Source organism: Serpula lacrymans (genome assembly GCF_000218685.1).
Source record: "Serpula lacrymans var. lacrymans S7.9 unplaced genomic scaffold SERLAscaffold_5, whole genome shotgun sequence".
NCBI classification, from domain to species: domain Eukaryota; kingdom Fungi; phylum Basidiomycota; class Agaricomycetes; order Boletales; family Serpulaceae; genus Serpula; species Serpula lacrymans.
The window spans coordinates 1,278,480-1,297,871 of NW_006763294.1; the positions used below are offsets into that span (position 1 = coordinate 1,278,480).

The 19,392-nt window shown below is 44.8% G+C and overlaps 7 protein-coding genes across 7 annotated transcripts; 3 read left to right on the forward strand and 4 right to left on the reverse strand.

The window, feature by feature from the left end:
- Window positions 1–479: 479 nt before the first annotated feature.
- SERLADRAFT_407257 (uncharacterized protein) lies at window positions 480–1,511 on the reverse strand (the record flags this gene model as incomplete). Its single annotated transcript, XM_007316593.1, has 3 exons — window positions 480–995; window positions 1,048–1,170; window positions 1,281–1,511. 3 exons carry the CDS (start codon window positions 1,509–1,511, stop codon window positions 480–482), a joined length of 870 nt encoding a protein of 289 aa, XP_007316655.1.
- A 4,189-nt stretch (window positions 1,512–5,700) lies between these two features.
- SERLADRAFT_491613 (Ca-transporting ATPase) lies at window positions 5,701–11,146 on the forward strand (the record flags this gene model as incomplete). Its single annotated transcript, XM_007317144.1, has 21 exons — window positions 5,701–6,484; window positions 6,536–6,687; window positions 6,742–6,950; window positions 7,004–7,288; window positions 7,339–7,456; window positions 7,507–7,579; window positions 7,691–8,247; window positions 8,305–8,526; window positions 8,583–8,831; window positions 8,889–8,972; window positions 9,025–9,139; window positions 9,191–9,277; window positions 9,331–9,476; window positions 9,525–9,639; window positions 9,695–9,738; window positions 9,789–10,022; window positions 10,072–10,214; window positions 10,267–10,292; window positions 10,344–10,527; window positions 10,580–10,669; window positions 10,723–11,146. 21 exons carry the CDS (start codon window positions 5,905–5,907, stop codon window positions 10,877–10,879), a joined length of 3,870 nt encoding a protein of 1,289 aa, XP_007317206.1.
- An 11-nt stretch (window positions 11,147–11,157) lies between these two features.
- Window positions 11,158–13,834, reverse strand: ATG7 (uncharacterized protein; the record flags this gene model as incomplete). Its single annotated transcript, XM_007316594.1, has 12 exons — window positions 11,158–11,362; window positions 11,416–11,587; window positions 11,646–11,761; window positions 11,814–11,939; window positions 11,992–12,180; window positions 12,240–12,398; window positions 12,457–12,601; window positions 12,654–12,955; window positions 13,025–13,156; window positions 13,205–13,393; window positions 13,448–13,556; window positions 13,611–13,834. 12 exons carry the CDS (start codon window positions 13,832–13,834, stop codon window positions 11,210–11,212), a joined length of 2,016 nt encoding a protein of 671 aa, XP_007316656.1.
- A 154-nt stretch (window positions 13,835–13,988) lies between these two features.
- SERLADRAFT_447678 (uncharacterized protein) lies at window positions 13,989–15,914 on the reverse strand (the record flags this gene model as incomplete). Its single annotated transcript, XM_007316595.1, has 9 exons — window positions 13,989–14,269; window positions 14,331–14,370; window positions 14,431–14,547; window positions 14,607–14,809; window positions 14,862–15,245; window positions 15,308–15,496; window positions 15,558–15,599; window positions 15,655–15,730; window positions 15,781–15,914. The coding sequence occupies 9 exons, from the start codon at window positions 15,912–15,914 to the stop codon at window positions 14,153–14,155; spliced, it is 1,302 nt and encodes a 433-aa protein (XP_007316657.1).
- A 73-nt stretch (window positions 15,915–15,987) lies between these two features.
- SERLADRAFT_463600 (uncharacterized protein) lies at window positions 15,988–16,671 on the reverse strand (the record flags this gene model as incomplete). Its single annotated transcript, XM_007316596.1, has 3 exons — window positions 15,988–16,082; window positions 16,138–16,232; window positions 16,288–16,671. Coding segments are annotated over 3 exons (537 nt in total), but the record flags the coding sequence as incomplete, so codon positions are not given.
- Window positions 16,672–16,757: 86 nt separating this feature from the next.
- SERLADRAFT_463603 (uncharacterized protein) lies at window positions 16,758–17,495 on the forward strand (the record flags this gene model as incomplete). Its single annotated transcript, XM_007316597.1, has 1 exon — window positions 16,758–17,495. The coding sequence occupies one exon, from the start codon at window positions 17,245–17,247 to the stop codon at window positions 17,416–17,418; it is 174 nt and encodes a 57-aa protein (XP_007316659.1).
- A 363-nt stretch (window positions 17,496–17,858) lies between these two features.
- Window positions 17,859–19,029, forward strand: SERLADRAFT_436303 (uncharacterized protein; the record flags this gene model as incomplete). Its single annotated transcript, XM_007316598.1, has 9 exons — window positions 17,859–17,929; window positions 17,984–18,023; window positions 18,073–18,202; window positions 18,257–18,396; window positions 18,451–18,531; window positions 18,583–18,652; window positions 18,715–18,763; window positions 18,817–18,918; window positions 18,969–19,029. The coding sequence occupies 9 exons, from the start codon at window positions 17,859–17,861 to the stop codon at window positions 19,027–19,029; spliced, it is 744 nt and encodes a 247-aa protein (XP_007316660.1).
- Window positions 19,030–19,392: the final 363 nt, after the last annotated feature.

Genomic DNA, 19,392 nt, shown 5'->3' on the forward strand with positions numbered 1-19,392 from the left:
CACAAAGGGGTTTGATTTAACAAATTCTTGTTTTTGTCCTGTGCTAATATTCCCTCTGCTTTCACAAATATTTGTACTTACGTAGCATCAATTCAACTTGGTGCATGCTGTCCTATTATTTGCAAAAACAAATCCATTAAGATATAAAATAACAATTGTATAAAGCACTATGGACAACATGGACAACAAGTTAACAAAGTTTGGCATAAAGTTTGGGCAAGCACCACATCAAGCCATACTGCACAAATATCATCACATTGCACAAGACTGAGGTATGTCTCTACTAATGTCTTGTCCTCCCTAAACCTCTCAATGAGTTGGACAAATTTGGAAACGGGTAAGTGATTGTTGATTTCCTGGACCTTCATAATAGCAAGTCCTAGACGAATGTTGGTGGTCAAAGGAGCAGGAGCAACAGATGGAGTGGGGGGGCTTGCTATTCCTTTTGAATGGTTATAGACATATCCTTGATCACAGTCTCAATGTTGGTGAGTTGACCCTGCATTCCACAGAGTGCATTTGCAGTCATCAAGCGCGGGGTTTTTGACGTATGTGATGTGCTGACATATATGGCACTGGAAGTCCCTGGGGCTGATGCTGAAATTGATGGTTGGGGGGATAACCCAGCTTGCCGCAGCCTTATGCTTCCCCTTGCTTGACAACACCAACACAGCACTTGAGATTGGGGATGTAGCCAGAGGAGCAGGTAGAGATGATGGTGAAGGCAAGGCAACTAGCCAGCCGCTCACTGTGGATGATTGAGCCGGAGCAGCAGGGGTACAAAGGACTTCTGCAGCCACTGAAATCAACTTGGGTGGGGTCTGCACTTGCAGCGTTGTTGATGGGATGGAGGGCTGATAGAAATGTATGGATGAAGCGGCTCGGGGTGTACAAAAGGCATGTACACCCCTGGCTGCATGACCAGACATAACAGTGTCTAACTTCTTGAAGTAAGGCCAGCCTTTGTTCTTGAAGCCAGTGACAGTAGGATTGCACTAATTTGAAAAGTAAGCACATTGTATAGCTGGGAAATGAATGCTTACTCACCTTGACATAGTCTGTCCACTGTGTCTTGCTTTCTTCTGTGATGCTGAGTCCGGTTTCAGAATCCCAGTGTATACCTGAACTGTTTGTGATCAAGGCCGCAATAAGCTGATTTGTGCACTTTATCTGTGGTAGAATCATTAGATGTAGGATATAATGATTCTCAGAGCCCTGATAAGAGTACTTACCCTCCCTCATTTCTTGCTGTAGGTCTTCCAGGATTTAGGTGCACCCACAAAGGGGCTTTTGGACAACAGCAACTCGACCTCAACCCAGAATGACTTTGCAAAACTCATACCATCAGCCACTTTACTCCAGTTCTCTACTATATAGTCAATCATGATATGCTGTTGACTCTTAGACCAAACCACCCAGTCCTTGGAAGTTTGTCCAGTCGTAGTAAAATCTGTATCAGGTGGAAAAACAGTTGATTGGCTGTTAGCTGGGACCGGTTGATTGTGGATCATCCTGAGTGAATAGCGATGGCACTTTTGTTTGCAAAGAGGTCCCTCAGCTGCCAAAGAGGCAAATACCTTCCTCTTTATGGTGAGCAACTGGTGTAGGTTGCAGTATGGGTCTGAGTGCAAATGGGTGGCACAACAGCATAGCGGCACAGATGGCTGTGGAGAAAGCTATCAGGCTAAAGCTCCTGGACAAGCGCTCGCAAGAGTTCCCAAATGGACTCTTAGTCTTGTCCAAACTAAGGGTGGCGTGCAGGAGCCCCCCATTTGGTACCAATAAAGCTTGATCCGAGTGATTGAACAGTTGGCTTGAGACGGCACATGGACACTTTGACGGCTGGAACGGCCAGAGTCGGCATGAGAAAGAGGATAGGGACTTGGAAGAAAAATAATATCATTGCAATGTGCATCCCAGACAACGCTACATCACTAATAACTCTGTACATACATGCCTTACACTCCCTAACCAGGTTTTCACAAAAGGTAGGATCCCTAATCACTATATCTGACTCATCTGCATCTAATTTTTCCAGACTCCAAATAGATATTAACCATAAATAGCGACAGATTTCATCCAACAGGTTACAACCTTGTTCACATGCTGCATGAACACTGTCACTATTGACTGTGACAGTATTAATGTCCAGGGAGCATATTGCAGCAGCCTCACATCAAAAGTATGTAAGTTTTTTTTTTTGCTTTCTTCAGACAATGCTGTGAGTACTCACCTGTGTATTACCCAACACTGTCAAGGGTGTTACCAACAACATCCATCACTAGTCTCTTTGAAACCAAGCCTATGCCTGGAACCAGACGCTTCAGCAGCTCACACAAGATCATCATCAGGCCATAGAAGACTGCTGTTTTACCCCCACCAGTAGGCATTATCAACAGTTGTGATATTTCTGCTAACAAATTCACCCAGCTCTGAACCTGGAATAAATGAGGGCTGTTTTGCCATCAAGGCATGCAAGCCTCCATAATTCCTCGGATGATGGTGCAGCCTTCAAGGGATAGCCAATCAATTGGAGGCTGTGTAGTTTGATCATTGGTATTGTGCAATACAAGAAGCTGAGGGAAGTTATACAGAAGTCAGGTCTTCCCCGCTAGTACTTTGAAACAGGTAGTGTGTGTATTGAAGGTTTTTAGCTGAGAAGGGGTAAGTGTAGAAGTTGTAAATCAGAATTGTTACTTGTACAAATGAATGAGTATATCACGGAGATAAGCTTTGAATTTTTGATGCTTAAATTGCAGCGGACAACTCCAACTCGGCCACTCAGCTAAAAAGATATGGCGCTCCAAGTGCACTTTTAATGTGGTGCAACAGAAACTGTAAATTGCGTGGTACACAGACCTAGCTATTCAAATAGTATACATGTGCTCACAGTACAATGTTGCAACAAGGCAATATATGCAAACAGATGAGCCACACATATTCTGAGGCAAAAGCTTGACATTAGTTCATCAATTTGACCAACAAAAATATTATTGCAAGATCTGAAGTAAGGACTGTCTGCTACAAGCAAGGGCAATGTCGATGATAAGAACTGTTGTTAGAAAACCACACACAAAAACAAACTAACACACAATCCTCCCAGATTCCACGGAACTTGTTTATGGGCTTTGCCTCCTAGAACAGTGGGTGCTCTGGTTGCTCATGGGGTGGTATGTATGACGATCCTTCAAAGTAAAACCCAGAGATGTATGGGTGTGGGTTTTGAGGAGGAGGGATAGTTGGATGATAAAAGATAGGGGCTTTGTGATGAGTATGGACAAGCACTACCTTGCTAATTGTAGCACAAGGTAGGTTTGAAAACTACAAAATGATGAGGTGATGAGGTTCCCAGTGATAGCAGGCTCCTGATGCACAAACTGTAGTGCTCAGAAGGATTTTAATTGAAAGGGATGACAGTGACTTTCAAAAATGACGAGTCACGATGACAGCAGATAGCAGTGGTAGCAGTGGGAAGTATTGTGACCACACTGGATCACAAGTAGCAGAGTAGTGAACTTGAGATTTAGAGAAGAAGTCTGAATTGGAGTTCTTGTTTTTACAAGGTAAAATACAGGGGATTATATAGTAAAAGAAAGGTAGGGTATGCACAGTATAACTATGCAAAAAGAATGAGAAAGAACATGAAGGAAGGAATGTACGCTGACAAATCCTGCATAGGTAGTACAGGATAAGGTTGTCAAAATAAGGAAAAGAAAGGGATAAAACAATAAATGCTGTGTAAGTAATGTTACAGGTTTGTACAGCCATAAAGTAAAGTCCAATAGCAGAAAGAGAGCAAGAAAATCATGATGTCATGGGAAGATGCAGTAAAAAGGGCAAGGCAAAAAATATCAGTATCAACACAGTTCCTTTATTGTCAGTCAGGCATTCTAAAAAAATATGTGTCCATAAAAAATGATTCAAAAAATCAAAAATAAGCACACTGTAAATGAATGTTCTGCTGAAAAAAAAAGAAACTGGGGCCACCGGTCCACCACCTAGTCCAAATCCGACGGTTCCATGGCCTTACCAATGGACTGGTTATATTGGACCACCTGGTCAAATGAGGAGGGAGTGGGGTAGTTCCAATTTGGAACAAGTGAGTCCCAGGCAGCGTGTGGTAGGTGTAGCTGTAGCAAAGACGATGGACGAAAGATAAATGTACCCAAGTGAATGGGACAGCAATGTACATAGGCAACGCAAGGGGATGAACCTTCTCCAGCTCAAAAACTACCCACCCACACCCCAACCAGGCGAGACGAGCAACCAATGTTTTGATGGTATATGATGGAAGATCAATGTCATGAAGATGGACCTTTTGCCCAACTTGGACCGGCCACCAGGGCTTTGCTGATATCAGCAGCGGCACATGGTGGTTGACGGATTGGCGATGGAAACGTATAGAAAGTGGTGATATCAGATATGGTGGGGGAGCAAAGAAGATGAGGAGGAGGAGGGTGGAGGTGACAAGGAGGTGAACCAAAATGGGGATCCAGAAGCAACCATCAGGTGAGAATAAAAAAGAGAGCAAGGGTCCCATGGTGGGACTGAGTAAAGAAAAAAGTAAGGGAGAACGACCAAAGCGAGGGCGCAATGTGTAGACAGTGGCGATGCAAAAATTTGCCAAAATGCAGAAAGTACCGAATGGAAAAGCAAAGGTGAGCGCGACTGGATTGCCTAATAGAGGTGGTGCTGATCAGCCACAAGTTCAAAAAAGGCAATATTAATTACTATTCCAAGTGGCACAAAGGCGAGTCTTTTTGGATATTTGCTTCATTATTGACCCCTGTCCATGCTACCAATCAACTTTGGTGCATGACAGCACACCTCAAACTTAAAGCTGGATGTTCACTTATGCTCCTCCACAATATTGATCACCTAAATGGACTATGTAATGGAACATACATGATTTTGATAGAGATGAAGAAAAGAGTATTGAAGTGCCGTGTCTTAGGAGGAATACATGCAGGAAAGATAACTCTTATTCCACTCCTCACATTGGAACCTTCATCAGAAGAATTGCCCATCAAGCTATCACATTGTCAATTCCCTGTCTGTGTTGCCTTTGCCATGACCATCAACAAGTCTCAAAGTCAATCAGTGACACAGGTTGGGCTGGATTTATTTGTTGTAGTGTTTTCACATGGGCAACTTTATGTTGCATTGTCTTGCTGCACTTCAGGAGAGAGAATAAAAGTGCTATTTCCACATGGTTCAAATGACAGATGTACCATCAATGCGGTGTATCCCAAAATTCTGACTGGCTTTATCCCTGACTGGCAAGTAGATTTTCCCCCAATTCTCACCCTTTTTACTAAAGTGTTTTGTTCTCAGATCATATTATCATCCTTTACCATTTCTGGAGCCTCTTTTTTTTATTTCTCATCAATTTATCAATGTAATACCTTAGACTTTTTACGTTACAATATATGTTGATGTTTGTAAAGATTCAATGAATCATCTGCTTGAATTCAGTATACTGTGCACAAGTTTAGGGCAGGCTTATAAGGACATTCAATGACAGAACAGCAAGTCAAACATGCATCATGGGATTCAAAGACTTAACATACATTACAGACAGCATAAGTTCACTGACTTAACATTTTGATCACTTGACAGTATTATTATTATTATTATTATTATTATTATTATTATTATTATCATAGCAAAAACATCGCACCAGTGGCAGAGCCACGGGCTGGACCTCGTAGATGAGAACACTGGACCCGTTCGCGCCGCCACCACCACCCCAAAATAGAGCTCGTAACGCACTCCCACCAATCCGACCTCTGTTACCCAGTGCGCAGCTTATCCGCGCTTTTGAACCATTCTCCATATCCCTTCGGCCAATTCATACACGGCTTGCTTTTGTTTTTTCTTTTCTTGTCTTCGTTGCCAGCAACGATGAATGAAGACTTTGCAAACCTCGTCCATCGTGCAAATCCAGCCGCAAGCCAATACCAGCCCGCCAACAATGGCTATCCACCATCTGCTAGTGTGCACGGGAATGGACCTTATGGCTCCTACACGTCTGAACCTCATCTCATGGACCCTTTCTTTGACGACGACGACGACGACATGCCCGACTCTGCGTTCGGGAGAACACTCCCAATGCAGTCTCAAGAAAGTGGTCTGCCTTTGACGAGGTCTGCTGCTCCCCCCGCAGGTACGGGGCAATCTACTGTTAGTCTGCCTGGAAACGGTATTCCTCAAGGCTGGACATTCGACGATGAAGAAGTTCAGGTCCCTGGCCAGCCCCCATTCGCAGGTTCAGCTTCTTTTCCTGGTCTTTCGCGTCCGTCGCAACGAGAACAATCCCAAAAACCTAGACGGAAGTGGAAATGGCCATGGCACAGAGAGGAAATCTTGACAGGAGAAAGAATCATTACCCTTAACAACAGTTCTGCAAATCTCGACTTTTGCTCCAATTTTGTCTCTACAAGTAAATACAACATGGCGATCTTCTTACCAAAATTCCTTCTCGGTGAGTCGGCTGAAATACTGCTCATAGATACTCTCTGAACTGGCAATTTAGAGCAATTCTCCAAATACGCCAACTTATTTTTCTTGTTCACCGCTTGTATCCAACAAATACCCGGCGTTTCACCTACTAACCAGTATACCACCATTGCACCTCTTGCTGCTGTTCTGCTTGCATCTGCATTCAAGGAAGTTCAAGAGGATTTGGTACGACGTTCTTTTATTTTCCAGATAACATGCTGAAAGTTATCTCGTTTTTAGAAGCGGCATCAGTCAGATTCAGAGTTGAATGCTCGCAAGGCCAAAGTGCTCACAACCCAGAACACGTTTGCGGACAAGAAATGGAAAGATATCCAAGTTGGCGACATCGTTCGCGTGGAAAGCAACGAGTTTATCCCTGCAGACCTGGTTCTCATCAGCTCAAGTGAACCAGAAGGTCTTTGCTATATAGAAACATCAAACTTAGACGGGTATGTCCACCTAACATGGTGCATATTGTTACTGCTAACATTGTTTGGTGCAGTGAAACCAACTTAAAAATCAAGCAGGGCTCACCGCACACCTCTTCACTCACATCACCACAGCTAGTGACCACACTACATGGGTCTCTGCGCTCGGAGCATCCCAATAACTCCCTTTACACGTATGAAGGCACTTTCGATCTTGTTTCGGATGGCGGTGTACCAAAGCAAGTTCCGCTAGGCCCCGATCAGCTTCTGCTCAGAGGCGCTCAGCTGCGGAATACACCATGGATTTACGGAATTGCCATTTTTACCGGTCATGAGACCAAGCTGATGAGGAATGCAACGTGAGCCCTTGCGGCCATCCAATATTCATCAGGCTTACAGCCTATTATAGCTCTGCCCCTATCAAGCGGACGGCCGTCGAGCGGCAGGTAAATGTACATATCGTATTTCTCTTTGCTTTTTTACTGGCGTTGTCTATCGGATCTACTGTTGGAGCGAGCATCAGAACGGTATGTCTGTGTGTGCTGAGCTACTGAGTGCTACACTGATAGCGCTGCAGTGGTTCTATTCTAGTCAACAATGGTATCTGTTCGAAGCTACCACTCTGAGTGGCCGAGGTGAGCGCTTCGTCAGTAACCCCCTTGAGCCTCATTCAAACTTGTCATGAATCATCGTCAGCCAAGGCCTTTATTGAAGGTGTGTAACTTGTTATCACTTCTCACTCCTCGCTCACCTTCTTACAGACATCCTGACTTTCATTATCTTATACAACAATCTCATCCCCATCTCGCTTATCGTGACCATGGAAGTGGTAAAATTTCAGCAGGCTCAGCTAATTAATTTTGACCTCGACATGTACTATGCCAAGACAGACACCCCAGCACTATGTCGCACCTCATCGCTCGTGGAGGAACTCGGCCAGATTGAATTTATATTCAGTGACAAAACTGGCACTCTAACGCGGAATGAGATGGAGTTCCGGTGTTGCAGTATTGCAGGGGCAGCATATGCAGAGGTCGTGGATGAGAGTAAGCGAGGGGAGGAAGACGGGAAAGAGGGGTGGCGGACTTTTGAAGAGATGAACTCTTTGCTCAGTGACGGAAGAAACCCATTCCTGGATTCAAAGCCAGCTTCCAGTAACCAGTATGAGCGCGAAGTCGTAAAGGAGTTTTTGGCCTTGCTGGCGGTTTGTCACACTGTTATTCCTGAAGTCCGCGATGGCAAGACATATTACCAAGCAAGTAGCCCGGACGAGGCCGCCCTTGTCGCGGGGGCAGAATTACTCGGTTACCAGTTCCACGTTCGTGCTTTCTTATGGTTTTAAATATCGTAGAAAATTTAACCACATTTTGTGCAGACCCGCAAGCCGAAATCTGTCTTTGTGAACATACAAGGAACCTCACAGCAGTTCGATATTCTCAATGTCTGCGAATTCAATTCTACTCGGAAGCGAATGTCAACTATTGTTCGTGCACCAGACGGGAAGATCAAGCTATACTGTAAGGGTGCCGATACAGTTATCCTTGAGAGATTAGGCAAGAATCAGTTATATACAGAAAAGACGCTCGCCCACCTTGAGGTAAGTCTCTGGCTCTATTCGTCTACATATCTTCTTACGCTTTGGTTTACTTCCAGGATTATGCTACGGAAGGACTGCGAACGCTGTGTCTAGCTTACCGAGATATTCCAGAAGCCGAATACAAGCAATGGGCAGGTATATATGAGCAAGCTGCTGCAACTATCAATGGTCGTAGTGAAGCGCTCGACAAGGCTGCGGAAATCATCGAAAAAGACATGTTCCTGCTAGGCGCAACTGCTATTGAGGACAAGTTACAGGAAGGTGTACCCGATACGATTCATACTTTACAAATGGCAGGGATCAAGGTATGCATGCGCCTGCCTTGCTATTATTGAACACGTTCATATCGTGCATATTGACAGATATGGGTGCTGACGGGTGACAGGCAAGAAACTGCGATTAACATTGGCATGTCCTGTAGGCTCATCGCTGAATCCATGAATCTGGTATGTCGAAAGTAGTCCTAGATATTTGACCAGACTTAATGGGATACTCTAGGTGATTATAAATGAGGAAAATGCACATGACACACAGGACTTCATCAATAAACGCCTTTCTGCTATTAAGAACCAACGCAGCACTGGGGAGCTAGAGGATCTCGCTCTTGTAATCGGTTCGTATCGTTCCCTTCCACCTTGTTTGCCTGACTTATATGCCTTGAAAGATGGGAAAAGTCTCACTTATGCTCTAGAGAAAGAGCTGTGTAAGTCGTTCTTGGAACTGGCTCTAATGTGCAAGGCCGTCATATGCTGTACGTAGAAAAGTGGTTTTATCATGTAGGCAGCCAAAGTGACAGTGAACTAGGTCGAGTATCACCCTTGCAAAAGGCACAGGTGGTGAAACTTGTCAAGAAGAACCAGAAGGCTATTCTGTTAGCCATTGGAGACGGTGCGAACGATGTCAGCATGATCCAGGCTGCCCATGTAGGTGTTGGTATCTCTGGAGTTGAGGTCCGTTGTCTTTGCTTGAAAATGGCACATTGCCTGATTTCTTCTCAGGGTCTACAAGCAGCGCGTTCTGCGGATATTGCCATTTCACAGTTCCGTTATCTTAAGAAGCTTCTACTGGTCCATGGTGCATGGAGCTACCAAAGGCTTTCCAAGCTCATCCTCTGTGTGCTATTTTGTTTGCTTGTCTATTGTCGTATTCATATCTGCTTTTATTTCAGATTCTTTCTATAAAAATATCACTTTATATATGACTCAATTTTGGGTAAGTATTTCACTTCTGCTTGGCCTACGGAAAAGTAACATTGCTTTTAGTTTTCATTCTTTAACAATTTTTCCGGACAAATTGCTTACGAATCATGGACACTATCTTTGTACAACGTTGTTTTCACTGTATTGCCCCCGCTTGTTATCGGTGTCTTTGATCAATTTGTCTCAGCCCGAATACTGGACCGCTACCCGCAGCTATATCATCTGGGGCAGAAGAACGCGTTTTTTACCAAAACAGCATTTTGGCTTTGGGTAGGGAATGCCTTGTATCACAGTGTGGTAAGTTGTCATTTGTACTTTGAGTGTCCTTGATATTCACTTTTGCAAGATTTTGTTTGGCTTTTCGGTTATCCTGTTTTGGGGAGACTTGAAACAATCCACAGGGTTGGATTCGGGTCATTGGTTCTGGGGTACGATGCTGTATTTAGCGGTACTTCTGACTGTTCTTGGAAAGGCTGCTTTGGTATCGGAGTAAGCCCTACTCCATTCGTTTGCTTTGTCTTGCTAATTGGTGATCAATCAGTCTATGGACAAAATATACTGTTGCTGGTATGTAGCATATTCATCTTATAGGATTCTTCATTGATATTTAATCTTCAGCAATTCCTGGTTCATTTGTCTTCACCATGTTATTCCTCCCGCTATATGCTACCGTTGCACCCGCCATTGGGTTTTCTACCGAGTATTATGGGCTCGTTCCTCGACTTTGGACCGATGCTGTGTTCTATTTCGTGCTTCTCCTCATCCCAATATTCTGCTTGTCTCGTGATTTAGCTTGGAAATAGTAAGTATTTTCGATTCGATGCACCTTTATATAGTACTGAATTTTTTTCCAGTTATAAACGAACGTATCTCCCAGCATCGTACCATATTGCACAAGAACTACAGAAGTACAACATTCCAGACTACCGACCAAGGCAAGAACAGTATGTTTCCACTTCCACTTTTCAAAGTAAATATTATCTTATCATTCTTGCAGATTCCAAAAAGCCATCAAGAAAGTGCGTGCTGTTCAACGTATGCGGCGTAATCGAGGTTTCGCGTTCAGTCAGACGGAGAATGGGCGCCAGGATCAAACAAAACTTATTCGAGCATACGACACGTCAAAATCAGATACCAGACCATCAGGATACTAGACCCATTTTATTTTTCTTTTTACATGCACGGACTATGTATTTTACCTTAGAGGCTAATATGCTCGGATGCCTACTTCCAAGCTGTCCACCCAACAGTGGTGGAGTTCCTCTCCCTCAAAGACCCAGCTATTACTCACCTCCCCCTTCTTTTCGTGCGCATCTGTCTCATATAGGATATCTAATTTGGCGTAGTGTTTAACATTGGAAATACATTATATCATTCAAACTCACGGTACTACAGCAGCGCCGCTGGTACAAAACAGGGACGTGGGGTATTCAACATTTGGTAGTTAAATCAACATAAAACAGATGTTACAAATCTTCTTGAGCCTAGTCCTCTTCCTCGTCCCAGTCTACACTTTCGAGCGCCGCATCACCTTCATCGTACAGTTTATCCAGTCCTGTTAGAAATTCTAGATAACCTGGCTCGTTGAAGGCTTTCAGAAGCATATCAAAACCATTTTCTTCGTATGCCTTCAAGACCTAGAAAACAAAGTATTGATATGCCGAGAGAACAAGCATGAAAGAAGACATACAGTCTCGCTGCATCCCGTGCACTTGTCGTACGCAGCCCCTGTAATAGGCAAATTCCTGAACTGAGCCAAGTACCCACGTAATTGATGTGGTACAAGGCCGAGGACACTATCTGATGAACTAGGCTCTGCCAAATCATTTCCTTTTTGAGGGGCGGGGGCCGCTGCGTGAAGCCTTTCATTCATGTGTAAATTAGTGCAAAGGCGTAGTGAAGAAGAAAATATTGGTATACCCGTCAGGATGTTGCAAGAGCGAAACAAGCAGTTCTACAGCAGTGGATGCTGCAATGGGTGCCAAACCAGGCCTGGTTACCGTGCACATTTGATCAAGAGTCCGATCGGTTAATGACTGTAAAAAGTCGATCAAGAAACATGATCACGGAAGTGCGGGAAATACATACATCCGCAGGAGCCACGATATCGTTGCAATAATAACAGCCCAGACGGTTTTCGGAGGAAGTCGAAGCACGAGCACCGTGTCGCATCACCAGGTAAGTATCAAATCCAAGGGCAGCATTCATCACTATCTGCAACAATGTCATCGGTCCACTCAATAAAGTTGACATAAAGGCGACAAACCTTTCCTTTCGCTGCTCCCAAAACGGTGGGGAGCCATCTACTTTCGCGCGAGTCCATCAAAAGGAATACCACGTCATGGTCGTCAAACAATTTCTCTAGCAGTTGCACGTCTTTCTTAGCCTGCTCTACTGATGCTGGTGGTATAGGATGACCGGGCATGGGTATCGACATATCGTAACCCGTAGCATTCTACGGAGATGCGGGAGGTCACGTCAGCTGGAGAAACAAGCACTTTCAAAGGCACATACAATACCGGGGAATATCTTCTTCAAACTTGCAGCAGCACATGCCGCCTTAGGTTTCCCACCATTAAGACAGTCCTCAAATTCGAAAAGGGGTTGTCGAACAGGATTGGAGAATGAAACACGTGCCGAATCTACGAAAGAAATTGTTCTAACACCCCATCCCTATATGCACACACATATGAGAACAAACCAATATAGTAGAAGAAACATGTATATATACCATAAGCGTACGTGCAACGTAACACCCAAGAGTACCAGCACCAAGCAGTAGGCATTTCGTGGATGCCACTTTATCTAGATCCAAAGAGGGCAAGATTCGCCATCGCATGAGCTTGAGATTGAGGTCGACTGCTTGATCTGCGAGCCTATCCGAATGCGATGGGTTAGATGGATAGTGAATTAAGTTGGTGCACCCACCTGGTTGGGTCCATCATAGGTGCTAGATCAGCCATCCGAGGAGCTAATTTTCCAGCTGGATTCTTTTCCCAACCAACAGCGCTAGGTTTTGCTGTAGGATCAGCAGCAGCAGGGCTCGTCACAATTGCAAAGCGACTTCTCCAAGGTTTACCGGCAGATGGCAATTCGCTATCTCTCCAGCATAGAACACGTACAGAAGAGGAGTCCGCTGCATGCGTGGCTCGAAGATAAGCCAGGAGATTACGCAGAGGCCATCCTGGATTTTCTGCCATAGCGGATGGATCGATGAAACCAACGGTTCGCTGTTCGGAGATTTTGTCATGACAGTGAGACCAGACATGAGGACTACGAAGAAATCTAGTTTGACTTACAGACGCAGGAGCTACATTGGCGAAAAATTCATCATACTCCTCTACACCCGCGACTTCTGCACCATCCTCTGACAATCGAACAAGGAAAAACGGTCTTGTTTGCTCGTGAAGTTGGTTGTATACAGAAGTCAACTTTAGGTTGATTAGCATTTACCAAGCTACGAAAAATGATTGACATACTTGTTTGGGCGATAACTCTTCTGCTGCAGCTTTCCAGCCATTCTCAGATATCTCCCAGGAAGGTTTTGAAGCGAACGCAGGAAAGGAGAACCAGTAGTAATATCTATATTTCTTGAGATCCGCGAATGTAATCAGTAAGAACTGATTCAAGAGGGAGGTATCTTTCTTTGTGACAATGCTATCCCATATCTAATCAAAGCGATCAGATACGACAACACGCGCAGTGAGTTACATGAAACACACCTTTTCAGAAGCCTGGTTAAAAAACGCGGTCTTATCAGAGGCCTTGAAGTCTTCGATCGTGTTGTAGTTCTTGAATATACCGCTTGCAGCAACCGAGAATGCCGGCAACCTGAATGATTGTTCAGTTCCATCCAACACGAGTGATCAAGTGAAGGGCTCTGACTGGGATGATTTCTGAAATGCTTCTCCGCCTACAGCCAGGTTACAGCCAAGAGGTATTTCTTGGCCAGTTTCTCGATCTGTGATTGACCGCCCCGTTGTATATGATCCTATCACTGGTACTTCTTCATCAGACAACTGGAGAACATCGATCTTCATTCGTGTCAGATCATGCCAGAAAGCAGGCTGCACAAGGGAAGAAAAGGGCGTGAATTGTACGACAGGCATCGCGTCAGTCGTGGTCGTTAGAAATCAAGAGGCTGGCTTGGGTACTTACTGATACATGCAGACAACACAAGTCCTGAAATGGAAACCCTCATGGTGACCCACGCGAGAACTGTGCACAAAGAAACCTTACTGAGCTTGAAGCTGCCGTAACCGTTGTGGTTTCAAGGAAATTCATATTCAAGTCCTATACATACATAGCAAATAGTACAGACAGTAGTAGTAATAAGGTAATTGGTAAGATGAATAGAAGATGCATGATCATGACAGGTGGCACAGATATGGGTAACAGAGTTTCACAGGCTCAAGCGCTCAAGAACATCACAGATCATAGGCAACTCTCGCACTAACCCAGGGATAAGGATAGTTGCGCTGGTAGAAGTTGCGAACCGTCCGTCGACCGGCAATTCTGGGAATAGTTGCGTAAGATGCTCCCAGCTGTGAGAATGCAACGTCAGAAAAATCGTAAGATGTTGCTACACTCGCAAGAACAACTTACAACAATTTGGTGCTTAGTGTCAAAGAAATCGGTAGAATATCTGATAGTCATAAAATACATCAATAAATCTGCAATTGTGGTAAAATATAAAAGGACTAACCCAGGGAAATGTTTAGTTGGTACAAGCCCATCATGTCCATCGAATAGTGTAGAAGTCCATTCCCAGACACCGCCGTTCGAGCCACGTCCTCCAAATTCCTCACAACCCGTGGTGGGACTAAGCGTTATTAAATCAGCCAGCCAAGTTTATAAACAGAAAGAAAGAAAAACACTCACGGAAAAGGATGCCAATTTCTGAAACCAACATTAGCACCGCCGTCGTGCCCAACCTCGTATTTATCCAAGAACAGTCTCAGCTCAGGCTCGGTAGGAAGTCGACCACCCTTAGACTGGGCATACATCGAGAGATCATCGTACGATGTAAGCACTGGCCAGTGCTGAGCAACGACCATGGGTACAGGTCCATACAAAGTTCGAACCTGATGCCCATAAATGAGTTCACAGTCCATTAAAGTTGTCGGATTTACCGACCTTGATATTTTCGTCCTCCTGCACCCAGCTTGCGGGCATCTTCACTAGACCACTTATTTTCCAAAAGTCGTGGAACTCGCCGTTTGTTACAGGGCGCCAGTCGATCTTGAACTGTTTGACTTCAATAGCCCTTGCAGGGCTCTCGTTGTCCCAACCAAATTCATGCCCGTCGACGCTCTCAGAAATGCCGGACATGAGATCATCTCCTTCAGAGTCGTCATGCCCAAGCACTACAGTAGTTGGGCCGAGGGTTACGGTAGGTGCCGAAAGAGGCTCGAGGGAATTATTCCACTGCTCTGACAATGCAGCCCACGGCGGAATAGTGAAGCCTGGCGGAGGCAGGGTTCCTGTCCCTGCACGCTGGATGAGCATATATAGCAGAGTCTACATGTATGAAGGCCATCTGTCATCTGCCATCAACGGCAAAACGTTGGATCGAGTCTTACCTCAACATGGAAGCCTTCATGCTCAAGTGTCATGACCAACATGCGTGCAATATGACGATTGATAGTTCGTTTCCCAGACTTGATGTCATCGTACAATCTCATAAGACGAGCGCGAACGCGGTCACGGAACGAGAGAATAGTGGTGAGGGTGGGCCAATCTTCATCCGCCTCTGGCACCTCGGAGTGCGACTATGTAGGACGCGTCAAAGTTAAGTCAAAGTTAGAACAATTGTGAGGGAGCTCGGCTTACGTGGCAATGATCTGGATCATCGACATGAGGATCGATCCCGCGCTACAACATCAAACGTGAGCTTCCAGATCAAGCCACAGCACAAAATACGACCAACCTCAAAGATAACAGTAAAATTCTTAGGCTCCGTATTCGGCTCTTGTAATGCTTTCGATAAAAGCATGTCCAAAAATCTACATGAATGACTCAATAAATGAACCGGTTATTGAACCGATATACGTACGTAGGAATGTGTCCGATGTAGAACAAACACTTGTGCCGCAAGTCGATAGGCTTTTGGTGCAACATGTGCTTGGGAATCATACCAAGGGTGACTAGATCCCAGGCCGCCCAAAGGTCCCGCCATTCAGAGGTCATGGGCACACCGAAAGGTGCGCTCGACTCGCCGGGAGGAAGAAGGGGAGGGAATGAGACACGTGGACGTTCCAAGCAATGTAGAGTGTAACTACCACAAGAGGTGGTAACGGAATAAATAGAGCGGAAGGACGAGAAAGAAAATAAGCGAAGCGCTTCTGCAGGGGTGTACTAATATCATCATGTTCAGTGTCACAGTAGTCAATTCACGTCGATGAGTGCTTACCTCTTGCGCTTTAAAATCATGTGCAGATGTTACCTCATCTAAAGCAACCTGGTCTTCACACATCGAGGAGTCCGTAAAGTATGAGAATGACTTCCCTGACGTTTCGTTTAATTTCAATACCAACATTTCATATGTTCAGAATTATCATACCCTCAAGTTCCCTCGAAACTTTGCTCCATCGTTGATCAAGGGTAAATGCTTGCTCATCTGAGCCACCAGCGACAACCTTGGCTAGTGTAGTAATAGCATGCGAAATCACAGCTTTCATATCGTCAAAGCTTTGGTGAAGACCGCTATTCTGTAAAGAAAGGACGACTTTATCGCCAGCACCCCTTTCCAGGGTGGATGCGAAGTCTTTCAGAAAGGCGGGATCGGCACATTGGGGCGGTAGAAAACAATGTGTAGGCGTTGAAAACTCGATAGATGATGGAGTGGTAGTGCCCGACCCAGAATCAGAGTCAGAGAAGCTGAGGTAGACGGCAGGAGGAGAAACGCTCATGTTCAGGTGAAATTTGCAGGTGAAACAGACGAGATGTAGGCATAGAGCAAAAACGCCGTGAATTTATAGCAAAATGCTGATACGTACAAAAGACTGATACGTGTAAGAAACAAAACAAAGGAACACAACACACAAGATCCGCGTCACGTCTGAACAGGTGCTAGGTCCAATGATTGAGGAACTGATAGCGCCTTGAGTAAAACCGGAATGCAATTCGGAATTGAGAATGCAAAAAACGGGCCTATCGCTTCCATGGAAGGCAACCATCGTATGTAATAAGGCGAGTAACACCAATAAGATACGCCGGCGCTGGAGTACACATGTGAGCCAAGGAAAACAAGGCAGAAGAATATTTTGGGGGTCGTAAATGTTCGGGTAGCGTCGACCGATTCAGAGCGCTGATAAGCGGAGCACCAACTTGAATTAAACACCCACCGAACATGCAACAAAGGTCGACATTAAGTTTCTACTTCAATATAATCGTCCTGTTTATCGACCGTGAATAAGTCAACGAACAGAGTATAGATAAATGATAAGTCACGAATAAGAGGGATGACCATCAGCGAGAGCGATATAATGGCGGGTGAGAAAAAGTAGGGTGGTGACCGATGATCCGATTTTGGCGACAGCAGCAATGGGAATCGAAGGGGAAGCGCGAGGTATACCAACGTATCCAAATATGCCTTGAATGTAACGAAGCCATGGAGCTACAGTGGACCATAGGGAAGCCTATACTAGATATGCGAATGCCGCTCGTGAACCTTTTTGCATCGTGGTTATAGACCGATGATGTTGGGGTATCAATGCCATAGACAAGGGGATGAAACCTTTGGAGGACAAATAGGCATAGTGGAGGCGCAAAAGATTGCTACTTCATTCAGTCCAAGTTCTTATATGTATTCAGCCGATTGCGTGCTCGAGATCACTATGGCGTGCTTGCTTTGTGTCACGTGCGGCCTCGCGCCTTCTTTCTTTCATCGCGACGGCGCCATCATTAAACAAAATAACTTGAAATGCCAATGAATGTTGAAGTGGCCCCCATTTGCTGGTATCGTTTGTCTGAATATCGTTATGGCTACCTAACGATTTTGCTGTGGATAAGGTGGCCATTTTCCATCTAACATGGCATCTGCTGCCACTTGCACCTGTGGGGAAGCGATATAAGAACTTCCAGTTTCGAGTTCACCATGTACGCACTTCATCCCATTAATCTCTGCCTAACATGTCCTGCAAAGACATTCTCTTCCCTTTGCCTATGCTTCCCAGCATCCCCGATAATCTCGACTCGTTAGAGTGAAGTTATTTACCTCATGTAGATAATGACTTTACTAATGCTTTACGTGGTAGCTCGAGAAAAGCATTGCCTTTCTTGATGGCTTTCATGAAGGTATGGTTTGACGACTCTCCAGCTCTTCTCTTTTCTTACGGAACTCCAGAACACGCTTATTCGTGGTCTCAACAATGTACACCAAGTGGCGCCTTTGCTTAACTCAAACAACCCGAGAACGATTTTCTTCCTGAAATATATAACATCTCTATGTAAATTACTTAGGACTCACTTAGAAGGTCAGGCTTCTGTTTGAATACCAACAAGTGATCGACCTCTCACTACTCTCACAGGCGACAGGCTTTTCTTCTCATTGGCTCTCCCAGGCGGTAAAGCACTGAGAGATATAGTGAGCATTGATTGTCATCCCGATCTCACATTTGTACACAAAGCACTGGACCAAGTTGAATCCAAGCTCGATGCTTGGACCAAGGTTCGACCAGTGTTTATATTCCTACGATGTCCAGCTTCTGAGTATCTTCTATAGAACCCAGCATCTTACTGCTCGCTTACCCTGCGTCAAGGCATTGAATTCGCACCTACCATGATAGTAAAGATGCAAGTTCAGGTAAGGCTCACGCTTCGACGTTCTAGAATTGTGACTTACGAATGGACGTAGCTCAACCTCCTATCTTTCGACTACATATCTAGCCTTATCTCCGATAAGGACCTTCGTCCGATGATCCAAGGTGAGCCGTTCCTCTTATACCGAATTTTGGTCATCTGACTTATCTCCAATCATTCACTTCAGCTAACATGGAGTGGTTCGCATCTCACTCTGATATCACCTTCCTTTTACCGTAAGCACACTTTCAACGGTTATCGCATCGGAGGCTCACCTACCATACCGTAGGTTTGTCATTTCTCATCACGATACCAGCACATCCCCACATTGGCCCACCATTACAGAGCAGGGAGCTGCCGCCTTACCTTCCTTGATAAAAGAACATGCAGGGTCAGTGCTACGAAGAAAGCAGACACTACGGTGCTAACTATCTCTTACAGATGCTGGGAGTTTGCACCAATCGATCCTTTGACAAAACAAACGAATCCTATGGTATTCTAGTTATACCAGATTACACCTGGTTTTTACTCTAATTCTCCCCATGTGATGTTGTTCATTCCTCAGCTCAGTCTACGATAATTCTGCCTGTAATAAGTCATTTCCAAGTGGTTATATCCAGACCCCTTCCAATCCTGACTGTATTTGAATGTCTGCGACCCGACGATATGTGGTGCCAGTCGCCTACCTTCAAGAATGCTACTTACCATCTCAGGGTTATAGGTATCACTCCAGCCCAACAGTGAAACTGGAAATGGGTATGAGGCTGACAATGCTATAGAGGATGGGACTGAGAATGATAGAATAAAGTCATATACGTTTGAATGCTTATAAAGAAAACTATATCTTGGTCTGGGGACGTAGAAA